The sequence below is a fragment of the Pagrus pagrus genome (genome assembly GCF_965226575.1).
Source record: "Pagrus pagrus genome assembly, chromosome: 6".
NCBI classification, from domain to species: domain Eukaryota; kingdom Metazoa; phylum Chordata; class Actinopteri; order Spariformes; family Sparidae; genus Pagrus; species Pagrus pagrus.
The window spans coordinates 28,187,282-28,208,058 of record NC_140190.1 but is presented as its reverse complement, the minus strand read 5'-3'; the positions used below and the strand labels follow the sequence as shown (position 1 = coordinate 28,208,058).

The window sequence follows — 20,777 nt, the reverse complement described above, 5'->3', positions numbered from 1 at the left end:
TATTGTTTTGTCTGTTAATTGTGCAATTTAAAAAAAAAGACAAAGTACCTAAGTGTTACTGTAACCGGCTGTTTCCTCTTGTTAAAAAAGAGTCTCATTGAGGGAGGGCCAGTGGGAATCATGCATAGGAGCTGAAGTATTTTGGCCAATTGTATGCGCATTTGTGGGGTTATTATCTACATATGAGGCTTTAGTTTGTTAATTTATTCCATAAACGCACAATATTAGAATAAGATCCATCAACTGATCCACTTGCAGCAGGATAAAGACATATGACAGTCAACATTTCTCTGAAAATGGTGTATATGCAATATAACACAATTATTTTATTATTTTTCTTTCAATTTTTAACACATTTTGATCGGTACATTTTATCTTTCACAGCAACAGTAGTGCTAAGGAGGAGGTAGATCCTGCATACACTGAAGATGTGGAATTTAATATTCCAGATTAATGAATTAATCTGGAATATTATTGAACAAAACAACGTAATTTTAAGACTGAAAACATCACTGCAGCCGAGTCTTCACACAGTCACAAAGTGATTATTAAATACAGACAAATAAATGTCTCAAAAACAGACAAAATAAAAATAATGACAGGCAGATCCACCCTGTAGTTTTAACAACTCGGTAGCCAATGAGAACGTCAAACTTAATACAAGCAGGAATATGAGCCAATGACAGTCGAGAGTGGGCGGGCGCTTTGTTGTTGTGGTTGTCAGTTCACTTCCTGCTTTGCGGCGTGAAATCAATAAACTGCAGCAGTGGATGCTGAAGTAGGAAGAGAGAAGAAACCGAAGATCTGGCAGCAAAGTAGGTACTTTAAACTACTCTGTTAATCCTATTCTGTAAAGACTTAACCAACTGAAGCCTGTCTGTTACTGAACTAGAGTAAACGAAGAGGATTATGTCCATCCGAAGTGAATTGGTAACAGTTACACCCTCTGCTGCTCACAAGACTGCGACATGTGATATCGATTAGAGAAACACACACGGGGCAGCTATAGCCCTCTTTCAGCTACTGCTAGAAAACCATTCACTGTTTAAATGTTGTTGTATTTTGACTGAATAACTAGATTACAACGATGTAAAAAGGTGTCAGAGGTGACTGTGATGCTTTCAGAAGAGACGGAGCTAAAAAGAAAGTAAAAGAAAGTTTTAAATGATGGTTTTCAGTTGATGGTATGATGACCAAGCAGGGAGGCCTTTCACCAAAGAACAAATAAACTGGCAGCTGATCTAATGCATATATTTTTGGTTAAAGGCATACTTATCCAGTGAGACTACAAAGAAAGATGGGTTGTGTTTGTTTATTTTAAATGTCATTTTCAACATTTTAAGCACCACAAACACTCCATGACCTCTATTTTACTGGTCATATGAAGTTCATGTTAAGTTTACTACATGGGCTTATTCATTAAATCCTGAAATGTGAAATGCTGTGTTAGACCAAAGTCCAAAGATATTCACTTTGTGTCATATGTAACATTTCATAGCTGAAACAAGAGAAGATTTGGCTTACGGAAAGGATTAATCAATCATCAGAATAGTTCCTGATGAATTTTCTGTTGATGGACTTATCGATTAATTGAGAAAATTACATGTCAAGTGTATAATTACACACGTCTTGCGTTCCAAATGTTAAAATCTGAAAATTACACTTGACTACATCGTGTAAATGCACCATCTCAAGTAAAGTGTCAGAAAACCACAAGCCTAAATGTGAGGTTTTCAAAAAATTTTAAAGGGACACTATGTAGTTGTGGAGAAGAAATTCAAACTCATTTTAATATTTACTATATTAATGAGGTAATAACACAAACTCAGAATTTTTGTTCTGTTTTACATAACTGAATAAACAAGCTGTTTTCAGAGAAAATTTCAGAAAAAATGGGAGATATTTTTTGACTAAATACCTCTTTTCAACCTTGTTTTTTTCTTTTTAAATGATGGTAGGTGTCCTGCTGGATGAGGCCTCCAAGTAAAGCAGTGGAGTTCATAGATTTGTCAACCATCAAAAGAAGAGAAATCAGCAGTAAACAGTTCGTTAAATTTCCACGCTGGACTGAATCTGCTCCTCAAGCGGCGGACCGAACATGGTGCACGTCTACAACTGCCATCCTTTCTCCTCACAGCAGATAGTCCAGGTAAGTGGAGCCTGGCTGATTCAAAGCAAGTTCTGTAATTTCGTGTCTGTATTTGCACTTATATTAACTAAATTGACTTTCTGTGTCTCAGGTGGAGCAGGAGCCTGGACTGGTCTGCTGTGGAGGTGGAGCGCTGTTTGTGGTGGCGACTGGAGGATGCAAGGTCACTTAGAATATTTAATTTTATAAACCATAATTGAGTTTTTTAATGTATTTGTGTGGAAATGGTGTCGCAGTATTCTAACCTCATTGGTAAAACCTGTGATAACTCATTAAATGGATATCCAGTCATATTAAAATGTTTTCAGGTTGTGGGAGTACTTGTGAGTCACAACACTTACTAGTTTATCTTAAGTCTGAAGAGGCAATCTTTTGGAGATGGGAGGTTTCTGCGGTATACTGACTGTGTTGTGGTGTGATGTGTTGAACTGAACCCAGGTGGAGGCCTACAGTGTGGAGCAGGAGGGCTGCCCTCTCATCTGTCGCTTTGCTACCATGGGCAGTGTGAAGAGCATCCAGCACAGCAAGATAGGTAAACAAAAATTCCCACCTTTCTTCCTTTGTCAGACTCAACAGTAACTACATGAGTATCAATATTCACCTGTAGCAGTTTGCTTGTTTTATATGTGAGTGTAGCAGCTGCTAGCAGAAGACTTACTGTCTGGTTGGAGAGATTAGTGATAAATAAACCAATTTTTTAACATCCTTGGTTTTCTCTGTACCTCCCCACTCACATCCAGGAGACTACCTGGTGACCATTGAGGAAAAGAACAGTGCCACCTACCTGAGAGCTTACACCAACTGGCGCTACCAGGTATTGACCATGCTTTTAGATAGGAAGCCGGGAACACTGACTCGGAAATATCAACTGTCAACTTGCAGTCAGGGAACTTAAAAAAGTCAAAGATGAAGGGTCATTACTTCACTAAATCTTGTTTGGTGCCAGACTGTGGTGACGGCTATATTGAAGTCTATGGGAGATGCATGGCAAGGTTGAAGACAACATTGAAAAATGATTGACAGGGCTGATGATATGGTGACCATGACCCAGTGTCTCTGGGCCAGAGATAGCGGACAGGCCGGTTGTCCGAAGGGCAGACTCGAGCTGCTCCTAGAGGGGCTCATTAGGAGGCAATATAATCTTGCCTGCTTTAAACTTCTTCATGCCATGGCTTTTTATGTAGAAATGTATTGCTTTCTCTCCAGGCGGAGGAGAAGGCCCGAGTCGGAGTACGTTTGTTGGGCCACCTGCTGCGTGGGGCATCTGTGCGGGGTGGAGTGCAGATGGAGATCATTGAGATCCCTCTGTCAGAGCGTCCTGTTGCTGTGGCCTGCTGCTCCGTAACAGGGGACCTTCTGGTCGGCTGTGAAAACACTCTGGTTCTGTTTACTTTGAGGAGACAAAACCAGCAAACACTGGTAAGAATCCAGGAAGTGACAGCAACATTAAAATATAAGTTTCATTATGTCTTTAAGCCTTGATAAAGTATTGAGGTGATACATCTATTGGAAGTCTTTATTATCAGGTTTACCTTGCGTGAAAAGCATGTTTTTGTCATTGTCAGTTATCTATTGTAAACAACATATTGTACTCATTGATACACTAAATGATGCAGCAGCATAATGTTTTTTGTCTCTGGGGAAAAAAAACAGCAGAATCAGAGTCAGCAGATCCTTCAGAGCACCTGGCCGAACACTCAGCAGAGCTCCAGTCAGAGTCAAGGTAACTTGAAGAAAGTTAAATATAATTGGTAGGTACAGTGTGTAAGTGGCATCTAGCAGAACAGACTTGGCAGAAAATAAGAGTCGTTGTGTTTTCATTACCTTAGAATGAGCCGTTTATATCTACATAGGGAGCGGATGTCTGTCCAATGTACAATCTTTATTAGCAGTACATCAGTTTCACTGAAAAGAAATGCTGCCATGTTGAATATTAGCTAACCGTAGCCTCAGTTTGTGCCTCTCAGAGAGCTGGTGGTAACCGTTACCTTAATTAGTAGAAATACTCAACGCTGTTGTGGACGAGTCCATATTTAGAAAATTAGTTTCTTGTCCATGAGGGCCACCGTAGCTTCTGCGCTGGGGAGAGGTGAGCAAGGAAGTGTTGTCGCTAGATGGCACTAAATACTCAATATATTTCACACTGTACCTTTAAGGAGGGCTGGGCAATATGGTCAAAATTGAAGTTTTTATCATATATGTCTTACTCAGTTTCTGATCTATACACCAGTATCAGGCTCACCAATAGAAAAAAAAGTCATTTTGTAGGTATTTCAGAGTTTGTATTTTCCTGGAAATGGAAAAAATGTTGATGACTCATCCTGCACTCCGGGGTGTATATCAATTAAAAATTGATATGCCATGGATGTATAAAAAGAAGGATGCTGCCAGAGCAGATTGTTGTTATACAAAAACACAACTTCATAACTGGATCAGATTTTATGGAGAAAATACTCTCTGGTTTTCCTCTGCTGTCCTCCGGCTGCTTTCCTCAAGTCTGGACAGATAGTTACTAAAGTAACTGCTAACCAGTAGCCTCCAAAGTGACCGGTCCGGACTGGGGCCATACGCAGCCTCCGAGAACTACAGTTACAGTATCAAAGTGAGTTTTCTGATAGGCAGACCTGTAGCCTTTTTTGCTAAGGTAACTTCTAACTACTGGATAACACACATCTGCCGCTATTGGCTACTGAAGGAGTACAGGGCTGTATTGAAAGAAAAAGGGTCTACTTTGATGACTCTTATTATCCTGCTCCAACTGCCCTTTGCTCTCCTTGATTTTAGGTCAGACAGCAACATCAAACCAGAATGTTTCCATCCTGGATTTTGAACGCTCCGTTATTCTGCATCTTCCGAAAATCAAGGCTAAACGGGTACGTTCAAACAATCTTTTTTTGTGTGTGTGATATTTTCCTTACGGTTTAATCTATTATCTGCTGCATAATCATACCAAACTATATATTCCATATAACTATTTTGTTTAGATGTTACACACAATGATGGTTTGCATTTTATCACATACTGTTACATAGATACATTACAACAAATATAAGTTATCAAAATTGTATTATAATTAAGTTATCATAAGACTATGCATGGAACAGAAGGGTTATAAACAAAGCAAAAGTCCTAAATAAGTCTTGATAACTTCACAGGCAGAACAGACTTGCATTGGCTTTTGTTTAGGTATTTCTCTAAACTTCTGAAATTGACAGCCTTCGGACTTGGTTGCTCTAAAACCTCCTCTGCCCCCTAGGTGGCGCTGTGTGCAGGATATGTGGCAGTGCAGGCAGAGCTGGAGGTGCTAGTACTGAAACTGGATGCATCGTCTGAACCTAAAACCCTGAAAGAATCATCAGAAACAACTAGAGGTTTGTGTCTTTTTCTATGTTGGATGGTACTGATGCTTCAAATAGGCATCTTTCTGAGGCTCCATTGCAGTTGATGGTTATGGATTGTTATTCTGTTTAAAGGATGCTTGTTTCTTCTTTATGATGAAATTTAAAAGACTTGGACGTAACAAAAATACAACCCGATTCCAAAAGAGTTGGGATGCTGCGTAAAACATAAATGAAAACAATATACAACTGTGTTTACCAACAATGGTTTTACAAAGTGTTCCTGGTAATAATTTGTGATGTGTGCAGCAGATCATCTAGAAGACCAGGCTGACTTTCTGCTCCTCCCAAGACACCAGGAGTTGCTCGGTGATCAAGCTAAAGACTGTGATATCCCTGTCAGTATTGAAAAGACTGGGCTGGAGGACAGAGGACAATACACTCTGTCATATGTTCTCTTCAGGTGTGTGTGTATTCCTGAGAGGCAGCTTGACCTTCAGATCTCTTGTGTATTTTTGCTACGTGAGGTTTATTTAACTTGTGTCATTTCTGTCTTGCAGGCGTTTTACTCCAGACTTCTTCCAGGGCTGCAGTGTAGAGGAGACTCAACTTCACTCTCTACAGCTCTACCCGCTGTTCACCAGTCAGTACAGCAGACAGTCTGAGATACAGAGACACATATACATGTAGACCCACATGGTAACGCTTTGTATTAAGGCCCTTTAAATAGGGTGCAGCAGGGATGATGTATTTTTGTGCATCTTACTACACTATACTATACACACTTTACTATAATTGTTCAATTTACAAGTTGTAAAGTTACAGTAAGAACAGTTTGCAGCTAAAGTCCGCCTGTAAAGACAGTGAGTAGATGTGTCTCCGTGTTTGGCATGATGATGTTTAATGTCCCAGACAACCTCTATAATAATATATATATATAATAATAGCATCATAAAGATGATGTTGGATAATAAAACATTTGTAAGCACTCATAGAAAATGTTGTTAACAGTTTATAGACACTAAAAAACATTAATAAAGTCCTTAAAGTCTCAAATAGTATTAAAAACACATTTATTGGGTTAAACAAACCTAACAATAAATGCGTTATATATTCTTAGTAATGTTAATTAGCATCGTATAAGAACTTAAAAGGACTGTATCACCTATTAACCAACGCTTATTACATAGACCTTAATATAAAGTGTGACCACCGACATACAGAGAGAAAGGGTGTCAGTATAACAGCAGAATTCTGTAAACTGTAAAATCAGACAGAACTGATCAAATATAAACCACAATTCTGTTACCGCACTGCTTATTTCTTGCTTAAAATGTGTTCAGAACCATATTCTTGTGCACTGTTAAAGGAAAAGTTCACCCAAAAATGAAAATCCAAAACATGACAAATATTTTCTTTTTTTTTGTCAAACATGGTTTATTCTGTCTTGTTCTCTCCAGGTAAGCAGTCAGTGTCTCAGGAGGAACCAGCATGTGTGTTCTGCTTCTTCTCTCTCCCCACCGCCGGCTACCTGTACAGTCTGCAGGGTGGTGTCGAGCTTCTCTCAGCCTATCAGTATCCAGAGAAGGTCCTGGAGGCGGTGCTAGCAGACCACCTGTTGCACGTCATAACCAAGTACGTCTCTGTCTGTGTCTCTCTGTTGTAGTCTGATTTGATGTCTTCACTGAATCACAGCTTATCTCTGGATCAACTGATATGACAGCAACCACATCATTATCACATTTAAAAATCAGTCATGACAAATCATGTAAACTAACATTGAGTCTTCATTCATAGACACACGATTAAAGATTGACTATGTTATGATTTCAGTTTATCATACAAGTAAGCTTGTATCTTGCTTTGTGTGTGTGGTAGGAGTGCATTGCAGTGTTTCACAGTGCGCTGTGCAGCAGTAGCAGCCAGGATTGAAGACCCCTACATCGATACCACCATGAAGGTATGAGCCTGTCTTTAACTGTATTCATTCCCGCCACTCTCCTCCGCTGTAGCTGCGTTGCGTTCCACGTTGTACATAAACAGTGCTTCATGCTCCCTGTGCAGGGAATGTGGAAGGGAACTTCTGAACATCCTGCAACGTCACCAACTAAGTCATCACTTCTTCCTTGCGTTACCCCGATAATGTAAATACCTTGGATACCTGTTATGGCTATTGTGGAAATTATACACCACTAAAAAAAAAAAAAAAACTTTAACTAATACCATTCCACAACATATGCTGTTGAGAATGTGATTAAATGTGATTTGACAAGATATAGACTACATCGTCAGACTACATCGTCATTCCTGAAGAGATTAATAGAATGCAGATTGTTTACAGATGAGTACTTTTATGTATATGTATGAAGATTATAATCTATCATGTCGTCTTTGATAATTATGAATAGAACATGAAATTAATACCAGGTCTCATTCACCCTGTTGTTGTCACCATTGTCAACCTGCAAAAGCAAGCAAAAATACCGGAGCAGTCAAGAGGTCAACGACAGCTCTTTTCACTAAAAATATGAGAGAAATACTAAAATGAATATAATGAAATAATAAGTAAATATGAATATTAAATATTATATGACCATTGTTGTTTTTAAGTATCTTAGATATTCATATGAACAGTGACAACAGTTCAAACTGAGCTCGATTGTGTGAGTGCAGTGAAGCTTTTGGCTGTGAAGCTTTGGCGACCCCTAGTGGGGGCTGGGACCCCCAAGTGTATTAAGGTAAAACATGTCAGGCTGTGGATTTGTCAACCTGCAATACAATTTCTCTGCTATCCAGTCAGTTCTGATGAAACTATACTGATTTTTGTTGCAATCAAAATCACAATAGTTTTTGTAAATATTACATGATGTTCAGTATTATGAATATTTGGTATTTAGAAGATAAATCCAAATATGTGTGTGTGTGTGTGTGTGTGTGTGTGTGTGTGTGTGTGTGTGTGTGTGTGTGTGTGTGTGTGTGTGAAGGCTTGTCCACCCTGCAGCCTGGAGGTGTGTGCGCTCAGGATGCAGCTGTTTATAGGTCTGCGGTCAGTGTGTGTCCACGGCTGCCACGTCATCCTGCTGTCCACCGCCGACACAGACACACCAGAGGAGAGCGAACGTACCACACAGCGCAGAGGCCTGTAAGTCACAGACACACACACATACACACATGACCTTGAGAGTGTATCGATCATACGCCTTTTAGTTTGAAAAGCTTCATCCGACATGTCATCAGATTCCCTCCTGCCGGGATACTCTGAAAGGGGACTTCGTTAGCACTGGTGATGTGTGTGTGCAAGGCAAACATGCATTTATAAACCTGTTCACTGTGTGTGTGTGTTGTTATTTTAGCGAGTTGAAAGAGCACACCATGCTGACTGGTATTTTCCTGGCGGTGGGAATCGACCCCGCAACCACGCCGGCTCTGGAGAGCCTTCTATCACGCCCCTTCCTGTAAGACAAACCCTGCCCCCCCTTTAGTGTCTGCTGTCACTTCCAGGCCGAGCTGCAACGCCAGTAAACCCTCGAAATACTCCCCTAAACAGATGGTTTTTAACTGAATCTTTAGATTAGCTGTTATTTGGAGGGGAAACCTTGACTTAATAGATTCTGTTTCACCTTTTAAAATGAAAAAAAATTTCTCTTGACATGACAATGCAATATTCATTTGATTCAATTAATTAAGAAATTCAACTATTTTGATCATTTCAGACCTAAATTCTGTAATTATGAAGCTAATATTGGATCTACAGCGATGGCACTAATAATAGTAATGAGAATTCACGTTTGTCAATATATATCCAATATATGAGGACTGACAAGCTATTAAAATGATACACACAGATGTTGAAAAACTAAATCCTGCAAAAAATTATTCCATTTCTCAAATTCCCTGTAATTCCTGAGACTTTGTTTTTGATTCTATGAACTTTCTAAATAAATGCATAAAGGGTCTACCCATTTCCTTACAAAACTCTGAGCAGTTGAGGCTCAACTCCTGTACAGGAGCTAAAGTAACCTCAGAGGCTTTACAGCTTGGTCTAAAAGTGACAACACTTCCTGTTTTAGTCCCTCAACCTACCCAACCATAACCTGCCTAACTGCCCCCAGTGTGTGTGACTTTTAGCTCACAAACTAATCACATTTGGACTGAATTAAAAAGATTTTGTTCTGTTAACTTAAAGATATAATATTTAGGAATTCTGCATTAAAATGTCTGAAGACGGCAAGACCTTTGTTATATATTTAGTTGAGTTGTGTACTTAGATCATCCCAAATGTTGACAACAATGTTTAAACCCAGAGAAATCTACAGATTTACTTAAGGTGATGGTGTGTTTTAATTGGTTGCCAGTCTCACATTTTTATTGGCCATATGTGAGCGGACTGTAACATGACGTGAAAAATGAGACCTTCCCCGCCTCTCTCGCTTGCCTGTACAAGCCTGTGGATGATTTGTTTAAGTTGTTTAATGCTGCTGGACTGTGGACTGTGGATTTTCTGTGAGAGTCTAAAGGACGTGACAGTGATGTCATACATGTTTTTGTGTGCCTCGTGTCAGTGCCACTGTCCGCTCTGCTAACAGAGAGCAACAGCAGCTGACATTAGTTAGAAATGGAGTCCACTAACATAAACTAACGACTGACTTCGAGGAACAACACAGAAGTCCAGAGAGCCCACAGATCGCCTTTATCAATTTTGTGGGATTGGTGAGAATGGGTAAGATAGGGCAAAGATAATGGATGTACATTAATCCGATTATTATAATTATGAATCATTACAAATATGCTTAAATGTAGTGATGCAGATGCTGTAGTCCCCATAATCCCAGTATGCAACTTCCTCCCTGCTTTTGTAGTTTCTAATGCATATGCGATGTCATGACACACATGGAATCATTTTTCAACTTGGTTCATGGAAAACCTGACATGCATTGTTCAGTTTAGTGTTTGTGTATGGCTTCAGTGTGTGTGTGTGTTCAGTGTATCACCTGTGTCCTGTAAACATACATCCATTAAGACAACGAGTTACACATTAAAAAACTACATTGAGGAATAGGAACAGCCCTGTGAGCTGGATTTGGCCCCAGTAGCCCCGCAACCCCCCGAAAGGGGGGATAAAAGCGGCAACACCCCGCGACCCCAATAGGGAAAAAGCGGAAAGAAAATGAGATGAGATGAGACAAAAAATGAAAATGAGGATAAAGAAACAGCAGAGATGGAAAAACATCAGTTGTTGTAGTTAATGTCAAGGCCATTATTTTCCTCAAGCTTGAAATATGTGAGAATTCACCACCTGTCAAAATCATATTCCAAACAGATAGGGGGCAGAATCTCACCATGGAAACCTCAAATTGCTGCTAACTGTAACCGCAGTAAGCTCATCATGGTACACAGCACCAAATGAAATTTTATATTTTATATATATTTTTATTGCACCTTTTTAAAATGAGAGTTTGCAAAAGACAACATGACAAAATAAATACTCAACTGTCAAGCCAAACACAAGGAAGCCGAGTCTAAGGTGAGTTAAAACAAGACGGCAGGACACAAAATGTAAAAACACAAAAAGTCAATATGAGTAATTACAATTAAAAGGAATAAAAGCGATAAAACAGGCAAAATCACAGAAGAAGAAAGAAAAATCAGTAGTCTGTGTGATTATACTTCATGATAGCTCTCTGTGTAACCTCTGACCTCAGGAGCAGGAAGTGGACAATCTCGTCTCCCAAAGAAACCAGAACAGTGGGACACGGATGGAACCTCTATGTGGTCGACACCGTCTCCCCCCTCACTCTTTACCAAGAGATGGTAACACAGAACACTCACTGTATTAACTGTTGTACAAACACATTCACGTTCATTTGAATGTCAGTTGTTTTTCTGCATTTATACAATATGTACAGTTATTATTGATGATCATGAAAGACTAAAGAAAGACCTTGTTGTCTTTGAAGTTGTATTTCCTTAAAAAAAACTGTTTTAAATGTAGTGAGAGTACTTTAACTTGCTGTATTTTTTAAGATACAGACAGATTCAGAGGAATTTCTCCTTGAAGTGTTTAGTTGTTAATGTTTTGGTGGAATTTTTCAACTTCCTTTAAGAAAGTAAGATTTTAGGATTGGATTACAGACAGAAAACACTTTATAAAGTTACATATCTTTACACTGATTATGCAGTGATGGAATGTAACTGAGTACATTTACTCAAATTCTGTACTTCAGGTCAGTTTTGAGATGTTTTGCTACTTTCTTCTTCCACTCCACTACATTTCGGAGGCAAATGTTGTACTTTTACGCCACTACATTTATTTGGCGGCTTTAGTTACTAGTTACTTTTACAGATTACATGCTGCATCAGTGCCAAAAGTAGCACATTTTTAAATTGATTTATTGTATCAGCAATCAGATAAAAACAACACTGATTCCGATAATCAGAAATATTAATTGGATATTGGATCCAATAATCAGTCAGCCCACAGTGTACAGTGTATATATATATATATATATATATATATATATATATATATATATATATATATATTACAACACGATGAATATGTTTGAGTCTTCATATTTACAGGTTGAATACAGTCAGAAGTATGCAGAGACTAACCCAACGGCCCAGAGCCTGCGGCACCTCCTCAGTGAAGCTCACCTCCTCCTCCGAGCCTCCTTACTCCAAACATCAGGGCAGCAACAAAACATCGAGGGAGAGCCCATGGTGTCTCCAGAGACAGACACAGACGGACCATCTGAGAAACAGACAGACAGGGAAGAACTGGAGGAGGCGTTGAGGCAGAACTGTGCACAGCTGGGAGACTGTTTCAGCAGGTAACACACACACACACACACACACACACACACACACACACACAGACACACATATACTGTAAACATGCATTTAGAATAAAGGGCAAACATCCTATAAAAAGCTTTAACATGACAGTAGTCCAAATTTTACAGTGATATAAAACAGAGAAAAGCAGCAATGAATCAATACATTTTGTCTCCATAAATGATTTATTGATGATCAGAGTTGTTGCTAATGATTTTTCCATTGATCGACTAAAAGCTGTTTCTTTCCTGCTCTGTAAGGGGCAGTCAGAAGGACTGCCACCTGGCTCTGCCATACTATAGGATGTCTGGTCTGTCGGTCACAGAGGTCATTGCCAGGAACCGCCCACTACCCAGCAGCCCTCACTCCTACGGCCCCGGCTTCCTGTTTTACCTGAAGCATTACCTGTTAGAAGAAACAGAGCAGAGCCTCAGTCAGGTACCTTCAAACATCCCTGTAGGCTCGTGAAGTTAAGGTTGTTATGAGACTTCTATGACCAAGAGGTGTTTTGAGATCTGTTTTGAAGGAGCCATTTTGAATAAATCATAGTTAGATTTACTTTTTAGTATTAGAATGAACAACATAGAACAACCATCACTGTTTATGTCTTCAACGAGGTCTTTCCTTTGCTTACAAGAAAAAGTGACTTTGACACAGCTATGATATAACCTGTAAAATGTGTATAGAACGTGTTATTAAGCAGTTACTAGAGTATGCACTATCATTCTTATGTTCGTCAGTTTATCAGCTATTTTGTAAACATTTGTTTCAACAGTTATCCATAATACCATCATTAATGTACAAGGAAACTAAAGAGACAGCGGAGTTCAAATAATTCTCTTTCTGCAGGAAGAAGCTGATCAGGTCATAGACATTTTCAGCCAGTCAGAGCCCTCACAGCTGGTCAGTGTGTGTGCCAGCCCGCCCATGGTAAACATCAGTCCTGAGCGGACGCTGCGGATCTTACAACGCCTGGAGGACACAGCCGGCGTGTCGGTCCCGCTGACGATCACCATGGCAACCATGATGCTGCTTTTGGACGACGTGCCGCAGTACACACAGCTGATGGAAAGACACGCTGAGGTCAGAGAGGGATGTGTGCATGTGTGTGAAATCTGCACTTTATCTGCACACAAAAGTTTTTCTCTTTATGTATCAGTATTAGGTAAAAGTTGATTGCACGGTGTATTGTATTGACGACAGAATAATGGCACCAGCAGTGTTTAGATTGGTTCCCTAAAACCCCCCGCATTAATGGTGCTTTTTTTTGTGCCACTGGGCATGAAATCTCCTGGGAAAATTAAGGCTGACTGCTTTCACATCTCCATTATGAACTAAATGAATGAATGAACGTTTTGTCCTGTGTTGGGGGTAATTGCTACTCTGAGGAAAACCAAGCAATCATTCTTCAAGTCAAAGGTTTGAGACCAGCTACCTGATCTGTAGGTTTTTTTAATATAATTTATTTTACACAAAACAAGCTTTCATAGAAACATTAATAAAAAGCAATGGAGATTCACAATTCATTCAAATTGGGGGTGACGCAATATTGCAATATTCCTGATAACTGTGATAGAATACAATGTAATATTGATATCGTGTTAATAATACACATATGATACAGGGTGTCCTTGTGCATCTTTTGTTTATTAGCTCATCTGGTTGACTTATCACTACATGTTGTGTAGTTGATAGTAATTGTTCATTATGTGCAACAATTATTCATTATTTTTTATTTTTTGTGGTTACAAACTCTCTCCGCCTCCTTAAACCGTATTTTAAAGGTAATTTATTAACCAAAAAAGGAGACAAAACAAACAGTAAACAAAGTTAAAGATGGATTTGATTTGTTTTTCACCTCAAATTTCTATAGATTTCACGATAATTTTGTTATCATGAATTTGTTTGTCCACAGTAATCGTGTAGTGGAAATCTGATAGTGTGACAGCACTAATCCAGATAGTATCATGATAGTACTATGGCCACGTATCCAAATCACTGATTCGCAATGTTTTGATGAAGGCTAAATGTGTGACAAAACAGCATTATAATGAAGTACTGTAGTGCTCCAGATGTACAGACCCAAACAAATCACAACTAACATCATCGTGATTTTAATAGATTTTTCATTGAAAATAAAAACAAATTGTGATGGAAACATCATTCCCACTAATCAATTGTAATATCTATCTGCACTGTATCATGCAGCCTTGTAGGCATATAACAAAAAGTGATGTGAACAAGTAATTTAAGTATAAGTCAGATATTTTCAAACAGCTATTTCTTGCATGAAAAACACAAAGGGCTCTGATAGTTAAATAATGTTTCAGGGCACACCAGTATGGCTATTAACACTAATAATTGAATGCAGCATTTCAGAGTAGGAGCATTGTAGAAATTAGTGATGAATCTTTTTGACACCTTGCAGTTTGCATTAAATCATATTGGACTGATGAGTGAATCTGATTGGATGTGGAAAATGTCTCACCAGCTACCACTGGACAGACTTTATTTACAACTCAAGCTGATGAATATTTCAAATGTTAACTTTTTACCTGTTTTGTTCTGGCTGACTCTGCAGAACATAGTGAATAATTTTACTCTTACTGAAAGCAACATTCTGTAGAAATTGGCATTTTGTGTAATTTGGCGCCCCCCACAGTTTCTGAGTGCAACACCACTGTTGTAAATACAAATCCCAGGTCTGTAACAGTTTATCAGATGTAATGAAGGTGTTAACTACAATCAAAAGTCATTACATCATAACAGTGTTGTGTGTTGAAAACTTGTATGTTGAAGTAAACATGTATGTAACGCTGTGATCCGACCCTCTCACTGAGGTTACATAGAGCAGAAACAAGTGATAGAAAGGCGGAGTGATTGAGACAGAGACACATTTCACCTTATTACAAGACACTGTACCATCAAAATGATTTGGAAGCTGTTATTTTAAGGTCAAAAAGTAACATAAAGTTGCTTTAAGATCTGCGTGTGGTGTAGGCTGGACAGAAACTGTAGAGAGACATGTTTAATCTTTCTTGTTTCTAATGAACGGAAAGGAGAAATTGTGTTACACAATACATGTTCAGCATGTGTTTCTCAATCCAGTGACATCTGCAAGCAAGAGTTTTTGATGGATGCTATCCAACATTCATTCAGACATTTCCTGGAGGCAACTATTTTGGCACATTATAAAGCTATAAAAAATTATAACTGGTTATACCTGTTGCTTGTCAGGTGTCCTTTACAAAGCTAGTGATTGTATCGGGACAACTTGCATAACTAATTGTTAAAATTAGCTCTATGATTGATTTATATGAGTTGTAATTATACGTATATAAAGAGTGCAGTGAAGGTCAAAGGAACCAGTAATTGGGAATGTGAATTCTCAGAAAGGTGTTTGTGTGTGTTCAGATGCTGCTGGTGTACGGGTTCATCGAGGAGCCAAGGCTGTTGCTACATGGTGGAGGTGGAGGCCAGCACACACACGTCTGCCCCACAGTGTTGACTCGCCAGTTGGCAAAGTCTCAACCGGGGCTGATGGTGGCTGGCATGGTGGCTTTACATGAAAACAACAAAGTTCAGCTGGAACAGGCTGATCACATATTCAAGGTATGTGCTAGGAGATGAGAAGTGACAATATATTATATTACTTATTTGTCACATTGGTTGATTAATCTTGGAAGATCTTGGAAATAATAGCAAATAATAGTGTGTGTGTGTGTGTGTGTGTGTGTCTGTGTGTGTGTGTGTGTGTGTGTAGGAGCTGGGCTGTGAGAATTGCTTGCAGGTGGATTTCTGGGAGGCGATGCTCATGGCCTCCTCACAGGACGCCGTCATCCAGGAACTCCTGTTCCGACTGTCATCCGTCTACATCGACCGGCTGACAAACACAAACTCAGATACACAGTCCAACCCTCCACACACATTTTCAAGACGCAAGTACCTGAAGAGCGCCGACGATCTGGTACGGTAGCTGACATTTTGATTAAATACATGTTTGAATTGATTAAATATGTTTTTGATTAAATATTTTCTACACTTGAGACTATAAGTATGTTAATAAACGTATGAGACTAGCAGAACACATTTAAAAGTATTAGCCGTCCAAAAATACATATTTCTTGGCTGTTTGCAAAGAATATTTTTATGTATGAGGTTCAGAAGTCAATTCATCTACACAACTCTCACCTGCTAAGAGGGCTGCATGTTTGTGTGTGTTTCAGATCAACTCGTGCTCCCATTACGGCGCTCTGTACCCGTGGCTCACGGTTCTCAGTCCAGCTCACACTACCAGCTCCCAACACCAGGAGGCGCTACACAAACTGCAGGTAATTTACCTATGAACCAAATAAGTCTGCTTCTGCTACACACACAGCAATTCACTGGCATAAAGAATGACGAATCAAGGAGGTAGATATTAAACTGTTTTTATTACAGAAGTTTAGCTTTAACAATGTAAGCTCACCCACTTTAACTTCCTCGCTGTTAGTTCACATGTAAAAGGTTACACACCTTTTACAGTGATTTCACAGTGACCTTGATTTGTTTTCACTGTAAACCATGAACACAACTGACTGACTGAGATTCAATACCCATATTTTTTTGCCCGCAACCAAGTCGCTTGTCAGGACAGACTAGACAGAACAAAACAAAAAGCGAATAGTGAAAACAGTCCCACGGCAGGAGCAGCTAATCAACCGAAAACACTTTATCAAAAACTACATAGACTAACTTTAAAATACCTTCCGTGTCGATACTACTACTACTACTACTACTACTACTACTACTACTGCTGCTACTCTCATCTGGCCGCCAGCTGCTTTCAACCCAGCAGGAAAGCAGGTCTGAAATACATGAGAACAATAAATACAGCACACATTAAAACCTGACAGCACACAACAATACACACCTAAACCAGCCTTTAGCCTCCCAGTTGTTTATGGCCTTGCGGTCTTTCCTGCACGACAGCATGGAATGAGGTGTGCCACCTGCCACATACTGTATGCCACCTTAGTAAAAATCTAGAATCAAGTGACGTTAAAAGGGACTATAGCGACCGCCTGCCTTCAAGCTGTAATCAGTTGTAAAATAAGACTTGAAAAATAAACTGAATTAATCATTAACAAATTACAATCTTGTGTTATTTCATGTTTTAAAAGGCTTGCTTTCTTCTACTTTTTGTCCTGTGATTTTAACCTGAATCATTCCTGTGTCCCTGTGTCTCCAGTCTCTCCTTTGCGGTCCCTCACTGTCTATGGGCTCCGTCGGGCCTCTGATGGAGCGTCTGTCAGAGGAAACCTTATGGGGCTTCAGCCTGCACCTCCTCTGTGCCACCAGAAGGGGGCAGTACGGCAGGAGCATTGAAAAGCTGCTGGACCGATGTCCTCAGGCCATCATAGCCTACGCCAATCACCAGTTACAAGACAAGAATATGGTTTGTGCTGAGCAGTAGTCGAACTTTGAATTGTGATTTCACTCTGTCAAGTCTGTATGCTTACAGTGAATCTTAAAATATGTCACCCTGTCGGTTTCATCTCTGCAGGTGTTGTGGTGGCAGAAGCTGCTCCCTGAGCTCTGTAACAGAACGAGAGCTGCTGCAGACAATGGTATCCTATTGGCTGCTCTCAAAGGTAAAAACCTTTCCTAAATTATAATCAGTCTGTTAAAGCTATCCCAGTACTTAGATCTGAGTTTAAGGCTGGGTGACTACTTCACATAGATTTGTCAGAGGCATCTTATATTTACTTGGACTTATTCATATATTATTTTTTAAATTAGGAGGTCACTTTGAGATCAAGAACTCATTTACAACCAAGACCTGAGATGAAAAAAAACAGAACAAATACAATAAATAAAAAAACCCCCAAAAAACCAAAAATGGTAATGGCATAGAAATATATTAATAAAATAGGCAAATTTAAATATACTATCATATAGGCAACAGCATGACAAGCATTACAATGCATTGTGGGTAACATAGGTGCCTAGTTTTGACAAGGATGGAGAAACATTGAATAAAAAAGACGATATCTCTCATTTTCAGCTGCATCGATTTTGTTCTTTTTTAAAATACTGCCCTGTGTGAGTCCAACAGTGTTATAGGAGTGAAATGCTAAATCATTGGAGCACTCTTTCAATAACCACAATTTGCAAAGATAAGTCATGCAGTACAGTGTAAAATACTCGTTGTACTAGTATTTTTAGAGTACTTTCTTTTTGTTGTCTGGTTAGTATTTTCTGAGGAAGATGCACTGGAATGTCTCAAATCCTGTCTACAATCTGATCTCACTGAGGCTGTACCGACCCTCTTCAGCACCAAGAGTGAGATGAGCTCTGGTGTTGATGTTTGGTTGCCTGGGTTTTAACGTGGCTGGTTTCCATGCCCTCAGAGACGCTGGTTGTGGTTGCCATGGAGATGAGCCCTGCAGAGTTCCTGGAGCTGATACCTGACGACGGCACCGCCTCGTACTTTCTGCCCCACCTGCTGACATGCAGCCAGAAACACCTGCTGGCCTGACACACATGACTGGATGTCTGTTTCACATTGATTCGAGTAAACTGAAGGACAAGAACAAATGCAGTCTGTGGTTGCTGCACCGGAGCAGTCGTGGGCTCAGTGATTTGCTCAAAAGACCCTCAACAGTGGTGTTGAATCATCCTTAAATTGTGTCTAAAAGATGGTTTGCTTTGATTCAACATAATGCTGTGACCAGCACTTTGTTTGTCCTCTGACAATCATGGACAGGTTTGTGATGATACAAGGACTTGACCACCTTTTCAGCATTAACAGTCCGGTGTAGGATTTAGTGAGGTCTGGAAAAAAACCCTTGTCTCACCCTGCAGTACAATGGCCACTAAAAAATGAAAACTGAAAGTCCCTCTCTAGAGCCAGTGTTTAGGTTGTTTGTTGGGCAACTGTAGAAACATGGTGGTGCAAAGAAGGACCCGCTCCCTCTGTAGATATAAAAGGCTCATTCTGACGAAAACACACCGATGATTAGTTTCAGGTGACCTTAGTATCAGTGCTCGCGGGACAGCATACTTTTGGAAGTTAGCATCGCCCTGGTTCCCTCGACAAAAAGCCCATGGAATTTTTCAGTTGAGGGGATTATTTCTGAAAGTTTATGATACTGACCCGTTTACATCAGCAAGATAATCTTCACAGATGAACACCACTCATTTTTGAAGCATTAATGCGATAACTACATAGCAGTTGCATGAGTTCAACGTCACCTCCATTAACTTTCCATTCCATAACCACTTTACTATAACTTATCAATCTGCAAGCTGTACAGTTAGAGTTAGAATAGTTTCCAACTAAAGTCGGTCTGTAGAGATGGACTAGTGAGCTGATGAGTCTGTTTAATGTCCCAGACAAGCTCTGTAGTCTGATTTAGCCACTTATTAGCAACCACCTTTTTTGTAGACACAGAAACGCTTTTGAATTCAAATGTGGGGTATTTACTGACAAATTTTATATCGAAGAACAAAACCTGAAAATATCCCATATAAATATCAAATATAAGTTTGTGTTAATCACAGACCTTAATTCAGCCATTTATCCCCCCAAAAAACTCATTCGAAAAACCTAGTGACTTCAGGCAGGGAAACCAGAAGTTATTTCAGTGTTTTAGGACTCATTCCTCCAGCACTAGAAGTCCTACACAACATAGTAACACAACATAAATGACATGTCATTTTTGCAATGCTGCAGATAAACATTTCTTAATATTGTATGTATATACTCTGTTAGGTGAGGTAAGTAAAAGCTCAAAATGTCTAGCTACTATGAAAATGTATTTTTATTTATTAAGGGTGCTGTAATCCTTAATCCAGACAGTTAAAGCACTGAAGAGCTGTGGGGTCCATCACCAGATTTCAGTCCACAACATTTTTGATTCAGAAGAATAAAAACTTTTTGAGTTTCATGATTTGTCCTCTAATAACCTTTTGATTTGCTATCATGTGTCATAATTGCACAGCTGCTGAACTGGGAAACATTTGATTAGATTTAATTTATGCTGCACAGTTTACACTGTACAACCTTTATCTGTGATGTTTTCAGAAAGGCAGAGTAAGTGAGTAATTTGGACCTTATATTGATTACAGATTAGTCAGTGTGAGGTTTTGTTAAGTCACCAGAGTTTCACAGAGAAAAAAGGCATTACTTCAAACAAAAAGTTTTTAGTTTGACCCTGTACAACCTGATTAGATAAAAGATCAATGTAGGGTAGTATCTGCTGTCTGCTCTGCAAACTTTTGCAAACTCATTTCGTCTTATGTTTTAGGCTGTTTTAGCTCAAGAAATGTCCTCCTTGACAAAGACACTAAAGTAAATCATCTTAGGGGTTATGGTGCCTAAAAGTTCCAATTTAAGGCTAAAAATCAGAGCTTATTTAATCTTATCACCAGTTATGTTGTTTCTACTTTGGGATATATTGGGATGGTGT

General features: G+C 39.3%; 1 protein-coding gene across 6 annotated transcripts; it reads left to right on the top strand.

Annotated features, from left to right (window-relative positions):
* The first annotated feature begins 743 nt into the window (after window positions 1-743).
* On the top strand, window positions 744-20,255 carry hps3 (HPS3 biogenesis of lysosomal organelles complex 2 subunit 1). Of its 6 annotated transcripts, none has more exons than XM_084355688.1 (25): window positions 744-815; window positions 1,959-2,149; window positions 2,241-2,312; window positions 2,588-2,681; window positions 2,890-2,963; window positions 3,356-3,568; window positions 3,806-3,872; window positions 4,934-5,022; window positions 5,406-5,520; window positions 5,797-5,950; window positions 6,048-6,130; window positions 6,948-7,122; window positions 7,366-7,447; window positions 8,472-8,629; window positions 8,841-8,942; window positions 11,190-11,298; window positions 12,070-12,320; window positions 12,585-12,762; window positions 13,174-13,407; window positions 15,739-15,936; window positions 16,088-16,291; window positions 16,551-16,655; window positions 17,555-17,761; window positions 17,870-17,957; window positions 18,717-20,255. In XM_084355688.1, the coding sequence occupies exons 2-25, from the start codon at window positions 2,099-2,101 to the stop codon at window positions 18,842-18,844; spliced, it is 3,231 nt and encodes a 1,076-aa protein (XP_084211814.1). In that variant the 5' UTR covers window positions 744-815; window positions 1,959-2,098; the 3' UTR covers window positions 18,845-20,255. The 6 variants fall into 6 exon arrangements, with proteins under 6 accessions (XP_084211814.1, XP_084211813.1, XP_084211811.1 ...); XM_084355687.1 differs by having other exon boundaries at window positions 3,803-3,872; window positions 5,800-5,950; XM_084355685.1 differs by having other exon boundaries at window positions 3,803-3,872.
* The last annotated feature ends 522 nt before the right edge of the window (window positions 20,256-20,777 follow it).